The sequence below is a fragment of the Salvelinus namaycush genome, chromosome 5 (assembly GCF_016432855.1).
Source record: "Salvelinus namaycush isolate Seneca chromosome 5, SaNama_1.0, whole genome shotgun sequence".
NCBI classification, from domain to species: domain Eukaryota; kingdom Metazoa; phylum Chordata; class Actinopteri; order Salmoniformes; family Salmonidae; genus Salvelinus; species Salvelinus namaycush.
The window spans coordinates 39,364,904-39,373,307 of record NC_052311.1 but is presented as its reverse complement, the minus strand read 5'-3'; the positions used below and the strand labels follow the sequence as shown (position 1 = coordinate 39,373,307).

At 44.6% G+C, this 8,404-nt stretch overlaps 1 protein-coding gene across 1 annotated transcript in view; it reads right to left on the bottom strand.

The window, feature by feature from the left end:
• LOC120047104 (kelch-like protein 32) overlaps positions 1 to 7,991 on the bottom strand; it is a 26,441-nt gene extending 18,450 nt beyond the window's left edge. Inside the window, exons 1-2 of the mRNA XM_038992645.1 lie at positions 7,969 to 7,991; positions 6,659 to 6,839 (exon numbers count right to left, since the gene is read on the bottom strand). Of these exons, the coding sequence (XP_038848573.1) occupies positions 6,659 to 6,839; positions 7,969 to 7,991 (204 nt within the window). The remainder of the gene's footprint in view (positions 1 to 6,658; positions 6,840 to 7,968) is intronic.
• Between the last annotated feature and the right edge of the window lie 413 nt (positions 7,992 to 8,404).

Genomic DNA, 8,404 nt, shown 5'->3' with positions numbered 1-8,404 from the left:
TGATGCCTCATGATTGAGCAAAGCTCTGTTCAAGTAGAGTGTGATTTTGCTGTGATCTGATAGGGGTGTCAGTGGACTGAGTGTGAACGCTCTAAGAGACTCTGGGTTGAGGTCAGTGATAAAGTAGTCTACAGTACCACTGCCAAGAGATGAGCTATATGTGTACCTACCATAGGAGTCCCCTCGAAGCCTACCATTGACTATGTACATACCCAGCGTTCAACAGAGCTGCAAGAGTTGTGACCCATTTTTTTGGGTTATGTTGTCGTAGTTGTGTCTAGGGGGGAATATGGGGAAGGGAATGCTGTCACCTCCAGGTAGGTGTTTGTCCCCCTGTGTGTTGAGGGTGTAAGGTTCTTGTCCAGTTCTGGCATTTAGGTCACCACAGACTAGTTCATGTCCCTGGGCCTGAAAATATTTTATCTCCCCCTCTAGGATGAGAAGCTGTCATCGTTAAAGTATGGGGATTCATTTGGGGGATATAAACTCAGCAAAAAAAGAAACGTCCCTTTTTCAGGACCCTGTCTTTCAAAGATAATTCGTAAAAATCCAAATAACTTCACTGTTTCCCATGCTTGTTCAATGAACCATAAACAATTAATGAACATGCACCTGTGGAACGGTCGTTAAGACACTAACAGCTTACAGATGGTAGGCAATTAAGGTTACAGTTATGAAAAGTTAGAACACTAAAGAGGCCTTTCTACTGACTCTGAAAAACACCATAAGAAAGATGCCCAGGGTCCCTGCTCATCTGCATGAACGTGCCTTAGGCATGCTGCAAGGACGCATGAGGACTGCAGATGTGGCCAGGGCAATGAATTGCAATGTCCGTACTGTGAGACGCCTAAGACAGCGCTACAGGGAGACAGGACGGACAGCTGATCGTCCTCACAGTGGCAGACCACGTGTAACAACACCTGCACAGGATTGGTACATCCGAAACATCACACCTGCGGGAAGTTACAGGATGGCAACAACAACTGCCCGAGTTACACCAGGAACGCACAATCTCTTCATCAGTGCTCAGACTGTCCGCAATAGGCTGAGAGAGGCTGGACTGAGGGCTTGTAAGCCTGTTGTAAGGCAGGTCCTCATCAGACATCACCGGCAACAACGTCGCCTATGGGCACAAACCCACCGTTGCTGGACCAGACAGGAATGGATTTATCGCATTTATCGTCGAAGGAATGAGCGTTATACCGATGCCTGTACTCTGGAGCGGGATCGATTTGGAGGTGGAGGGTCCGTCATGGTCTGGGGCGGTGTGTCAAAGCATCATCAGACTGAGCCTGTTGTCTTTGCAGGCAATCTCAACGCTGTGCGTTACAGGGAAGACATCCTCCTCCCTCATGTGGTACCCTTCCAGCAGGCTCATCCTGACATGACACTCCAGCATGACAATACTGCTCGTACTGCTCGTTCTGTGCATGATTTCCTGCAAGACAGGAATGTCAGTGTTCTGCCATGGCCAGCAAAGAGCTCGGATCTCAATCCCATTGAGCACGTCTGGGACCTGTTGGATCGGAGGGTGAGGGCTAGGGCTATTCCCCCCAGAAATGTCCGGGAACTTGCAGGTGCCTTGGTGGAAGAGTGGGGTAACATCTCACAGCAAGAACTGGCAAATCTGATGCAGTCCACGAGGAGGAGATGCACTGCAGTACTTAATGCAGCTGGTGGCCACACCAGATACTGACTGTTACTTTTTGACCCCCCCCCCCGTCTTTGTTCAGGGACACATTATTCAATTTCTGTTAGTCACATGTCTGTGGAACTTGTTCAGTTTATGTCTCAGCTGTTGAATCTTGTTATGTTCATACAAATATTTATACATGTTAAGTTTTCTGAAAATAAACACAGTTGACAGGGAGAGGACGTTTCTTTTTTTGCTGAGTTTAGGTAGCACGAGGGGATTTTTCTCTGTTGAGATCATTCCTTATTAATATCTAGCCAGATGTAAAATACCATGTTTCTTGTAGGATGACAGTGTCTGCATTTCCAATTTCTTTGATGAATTCTGGGCTCCTGCTCTTTAGGCCAACAGCAGATGACCGCAGACCTTGTGTATTCCAGGATGTGATAGTAAAAGCTTTGTGTTCCATATTGTCTAGTGTTGTTTTCATGTGGTTTAGGCTCGGACCATTACAGTAGCTGTGAGCAGAGCATGGTGAGCATCTGATACATATCTCTTAGGTCGCTGGATGGGGCTTGGGCGGGTGTATTAGTGGGGGTTGGACCTGTTGCTCTGCTCACGGCCTGGGTATATGTGCGGCTTTAATACACTAGACTAAAAACAGTTGCATGCATTCGTGAATTGCAATGTATTTATTGCTTAGGCTAACTATTCAAAGCTCCCTTTGTTATTAATTTTAAAACTAAAATGCTTGATTGTATTTCAAAGCATGAATGTCTCATATGCTGTGTGATGGCATGAACAAATGAATGACTGATTGATTAATACAGTAGCCTATATATTGAAAAATAGGCGTAAGTAAATTAGGGTATTTAGTCTAGGACGCACTCTTATGCCTACAGCTCGATGGTGGTTGCACAAGGCTACTATACGAAGACATTTCGACAAGTCCAGGCGACAACAGAGCTACACTGATCAATCGAGCTTGGTTCCCAAGTTTCTAAACCATCTTTGGTATAGTGTCGCCTAAATATTTGAATTGAGGAAGTGTGATAATCCTTAGGATATTTTAGCGATCCCCAGTAGACGTCCTAAATGCCCCCCCAGCCTTCAGATGTGAGCTAAACAGTGCACTTGCACTTGAGATGCTTTTTAAGGCTATGGATGCGAAAGTGAACTTATCATTTCCAAACGTTTAAGTCGGTTGTATGCTGCTTTGCGATCTATTAACAGCATATTCATTACGATATTAAATAGGCGCTATATTTTTTACTGATGCATTATTCAATTCATACGGACAAAACATAGCATTCACTGTGAAAGTTGATACATGTAGGCTCTTCATATACAGGCTATGCACTTCGTTAAATTTATCGAATCAGTTATTGTTGACGAAAAAAAATGACAGATGTGGTGTTTTGCGCTTGTGCACATAATGTGACATAATTACATTACCCGACCACCCCCAGTAAAACTAATCCCATACGAATAGAGTTTAAGGCAAGGGCTGTTTCTGCTATTATGCACATAGCAACATGGGGAATGGTGCAAATTCTAAGGCGCACTGAATATTATGTTTCAGAACCGCGGACAGGCGACCATATCCAACACGGGAGAAAGCGCATGTTCTAAAATAATATTAGATTTATTAGTGTTGCACCATTTATAATCTAACCACACGCGTCTTAGAGTGATGGACTGTGCCATCCCTGTGGCCTCCGCAATGGAGTAGTCCACTGAGACATGCGCGAATCAGATAGGTGCATCATGAAAAAACATAACCAGTAACTGCTAGACTAAATAAATCTTGGTCGACCAACAGGCTATTGACCAAACAACTAAACGCGGTCAAACCTAAGCTTTTCACATTTGGAATTGAGATTTTCACTTGGACAGATAGACAGCTAGGAGAACAAGAGACACAGAGCAGGAGATGCGGCAGGGAGCCTAGCGGTTAAGAGTGTTGGGCCAGAAACGAAAAGTCGCTGGTTTGAATCCCTGACTTGAATAGGTGAAAAATCTGTCCATGTTCCCTTGAGCAAGGCACGTAACCCTAATTGCTCCTGTAAGTGAAACGGCAAATGTGATTTAACATGAATCTATTAAAAACAGTTCTCTAGTCATGAGGTTTGTGCAGTAGGCTATAGGCCCAAAACATTATCACTGCATATTGGCTTTGCTTGAATTGCCCTGCCAATGCATTGTTGTTCTTCTCAGACCATTTCAAAAAGATACAGTACCAGTCAAAAGTTTGGGTACGCCTACTCATTCCAGGGTTTCTTTGTTTTAACATTGTAGAATAATAGTGAAGACTTCAAAACTATTAAATAACACATATGGAATCATGTAGTAACCAAAAAAGTTCTAAACAAATCGAAATATATTTTATATTCTTCAAAGTAGTCACCGGTCTAATGTCCATTTCTCATGTTTCTTGGCCCAAGCAAGTTTCTTCTTCTTATTGGTGTCCTTTAGTCGTGGTTTCTATGCAGCAATTTGACCATGAAGGCCTGATTCACACAGTCTCCTCTGAACAGTTGATGTTGAGATGTGGCTGTTAATTGAACTCTGTGAAGCATTTATTTGGGCTGCAATGTGAGGTGTAGTTTTAACTCTAATGAACTTATCCTCTGCAGCAGAGGTAACTCTGGGTCTTCCTTTCCTCCGGTGGTCGTCATGAGAGCCAGTTTCATCAATGCGCAAGATGGTTTTTACAACTACACTTGAAGAAACTTCAGTTCTTGGAATTTTCCGTGTTGACTGACCTTGTCATTTCATTGACTGACTGTCATTTCTCTTTGCTTATTTGAGCTATTCTTGTCATTATATGGACTTGGTCTTTTACCAAATAGGGCTATCTTCTGTATACCACACTTGCCTTGTCACAAAACAACTGATTAGCTGACTACCTTAGTGACTTCCTCATGAAGCTGGTTTGCTTGATTACTGACTAATATACACTACATGACCAATAGTATATGGACACCTTGGCGGTCTCGTTCTGCGAGCTTGTGTGGCCTACCACTTCACGGCTGAGCGTGTGCCTAGACATTTCCATTTCACAATAACAGAACTTACAGTTGACCGGGAAGGCTCAAGCAGGGCAGAGATTTGACGAACTGACTTGTTGGAAAGGTGGTGTCCTATGACGGTGCCAAGTTGAAAGTCACTGAGCTCTTCAGTAAGGCCATTCTACTGCAAATGTCTGTCTAGGGAGATTGCATGGCTGTGTGCTCGATTTTAGACCTGTCAGCAACGGGGGTGGCTGAAATAGCCGAATCCACTAATTTGAAGGGGTGTCCACATACTTTTGTATATATAGTGTATGTGCAGATATACTGTGCAGATATACTGTGTAGATATACTGTGCATGCGGACTGTACTGTATATGTTCCATGTCCTCCGAAGGCAGATGTGCACATTACACTGACATTACATTCTGGCACAGAAGATGGCGTCATACTGTAAGGCGGCCGTATTTCGAGCTCTGACCCAACTTTGCTTCTTTTGGCGCTGATCTTTACTTTTTTGGATGAAATGTATCCACTATCACTTCTTATGATCGACAAGAACTTTTGAACATCAGATCGGCAGTTACTAAACCTCAATTCCGGCTTCAACTTCGACTCATCTGCCCTGGGCTACCCAAGACGAAACGCAGGCAAAGATTGCAGGAGAGGGGGAGCCCTGGCAAGATTAAGGTGAAGGGATAACCGGCCACCTCTTCCCTCCATTTTATTGGCCAGACACTTGATAATAAGATGGATGACCTCCAATCGTGAATTTGATATCAACAGGACTCTCATAACTGCAATATTCTCTGCTTTTCTGAAACATGGCTTTCGGAAAAGATACCCCCCCCCCCCCCCCCCCCCATGGCTATCCAACTCGACAGATTCTCCATTCACCAAGCGAACAGGACATTGGATTCAGAGAAATCCTAGAAGGGGAGGGGTATGACTCTTCATCAACAGCAAATGTTGTGCTGGCTCTAGCCCAGTGGAAGTCTTGACTCATTGTTCACCCGTCTTGGAATACCTGATGGTCAAATGTGGACCCTTCTATCTCATGAGAGAGTTTTCAGCTGTTATCATGACTGCTGTATATTTTCCACCTCAGGACAAGAAAAACAACAAGCTGGCACTTAAAACGTCCTGTACCGGGACTCCGCTGATAGCATCGACAAGCGAACCACCTCCGCGACCGGCTTCGTTAGGAAATGCATCACCGATGTTGTCCCCGCAGTGAAGGTTAGCTGCTTCCCCAATCAAAAGCCCTGGATTAACACCAAGGTTGCAGCTAAACTAAAAGGACAGTGCTACCACACACAGGTCTATCGCAGCCACCCAGAGACTACGGCTGATGACAAGAAATCCTGCTACGACCTCCACAGAACTTGGCCAGGTTGCAGTTGTAAATGAGAACTTGTTCTCAACTGGCCTACCTGGTTAAATAAAGGTGAAATAAAAATATAAATAAATAAAATCATATATTCTGATGTCTAGTCACCTTACACCCTATACATATCTACTCCTAACCACTTCAGTATCCCTGCACATTGTATGGTATTGGCACTGACCCTGGAACTGACCCTGTATATAGCTTACTTACTTTCTCCTGTTCTTAATATTTCTATTTCTCGTGTGTTTTTGTTCTACTTCACTTCATTAGTAATAGTGATATTGATTATTGCATTGTTGGGAAAGAGCTGCAAAAAGGCATTTCACTGTACTTGTTCACGTGGCAATAAAACTTCAAACTACACTCTTAGAAAAAAGGGTTCCAAAAGAGTTCTTTGGCTGTACCCATAGGAGAACCCTTTTTGGTTCTAGGTAGAATACTTTTTGATTGCAAGTAGAACTCTTTTGGGTTCCATGTAGAACCCTCTGTGGAAAGGGTTCTACATGGAACCCAAACGGGTTCTACCTAGCAGCTAAAGGGTTCTTCAAAGGGTTCTCCTATGAGGACAGCTGAATAACTCTTTTTTTTCAAAGAGTGTAGTGTCCTCCCCAGGTCTAAACTCACCCGGAAGTAATCGCTGCACGCCGCCAGCACTGCTTTATGGGCGTGGAACTTCTGGTCGCCGGCGACTAGGGTGACATCACAGAGTAGGCCATCCTTCCTCTGCTGGTTGAGGGCGGAGAGGACGGAGTCCTGGTGAGACTTGGACTGGCATAGCCTCTGGTCTGTTACCAGCTCCTGCCCACTGGGAGGGGGGGGGGGGGGTAGAGTGAGGGAAAGGGTGAGATATCAGTCAAGGCTGGGGGGAAATCTCGGTCTCTCTCGTCTCTCTGCTCATCTCATTTGAGTCATTTAGCAGATGCTCTTATCCAGAGCGACTTACAGGAGCAATTAGGGTTATGTGCCTTGCTCAAGGTAACATGGACAGATTTTTCACCTATTCAAGTCAGGGATTCAAACCAGCGACTTTTCGTTACTGGCCCAACACTCTTAACTGCTAGGCTACCTGCTGCATCTCCTGCGCTGTGTCTCTTGTTCCCCTAGCTGTCTATCTGTCCATTTCATATTTGTCTGTTTATTAGTCCAGCTTTTATTATTTATTAGTTCAGCTGTTTATTATTTATTAGTCTAGTCTGTTTATTATTAACTAGCTGTCAGTCCTTTTTTCTGCCTGTCTGCAGTTTGGTCTGTCACCTTCAATAGTATGTGAACACAAGTCTTTTGTGTGTGTGTGTGTGTGTGTGTGTGTGTGTGTGTGTGTGTGTGTGTGTGTGTGTGTGTGTGTGTGTGTGTGTGTGTGTGTGTGTGTGTGTGTGTGTGTGTGTGTGTGTGTGTGTGTGTGTGTGTGTGTATTCTCAGGTTTCGGGGTAAAGCACTGGAGCCCCCTGCTGGCCACCTCTAAGGCCCAGCAGCTGTAGTTCAAGATTGTCAACGGGCTGCTCCTCCCTAACTCTCTGTCCGGGCTGGACAAGGCCCTGAGGAACAGCCTGTCCCTCTACCTGCAGTGTGTGTGGCCCTGAGAGTAATACCCCAGGAATGAGGGACAGGTCACCACAGGCTGAGAGGCAGAGTCGGTATTATAATATGACAGGCAGAAGTGTGTGTGTGGAGAGGAGGGGTTGACTACCAACACACCTGCCAACATGCTGCCCCACCAAAGCTCAGATCAGCAATGCCAAACCAAGGCTGGGCAGAGGTTAGTTAGCTCACCACATATACTACAGTTAACACTGCAGATGGCATTGCAAACTCTAAGATCAAAATTAGTCATACCCGATTACAAAATGCTGGAAACATTAGTAGGGCTGTGTGTGTGATTCACTTGTGTTAGTGTGTGTGTGTGTGTGTACGGATTCACCAGCTTACAGATTTACCTGACGCAAGGTTCAGATGGCATGCTCCCAGAGAAGGAGAGAAGAGGTGGAACAGTATTCTGTGATTACTTAGGGCTGCAGTTACTTCCTGCATTAGCCTGGAAAGAGAAACAGATAAGGCATATTTCAATCAATCCATTTGGATCAATTAACTGCTAACCCCTAATACAAAGCAGACTGAAAGTCCACTTGAAACTGCGAGGCATTTCAGGTTAAATGAATAGAATGAAGCAAAGGCACTTTGCTAATTCACAATCAGCCAAGAAAGACCACGACCTGAGCTTCCTACTGACTCTCTGTGGTTAAGATTTATTTTTTATTATTTCACCTTTATTTAACCAGGTAAGCTAGTTGAGAACAAGTTCTCATTTACAACTGCGACCTGGCCAAGATAAAGCAAAGCAGTGCGACACAAAGAACAACACACAGTTACACA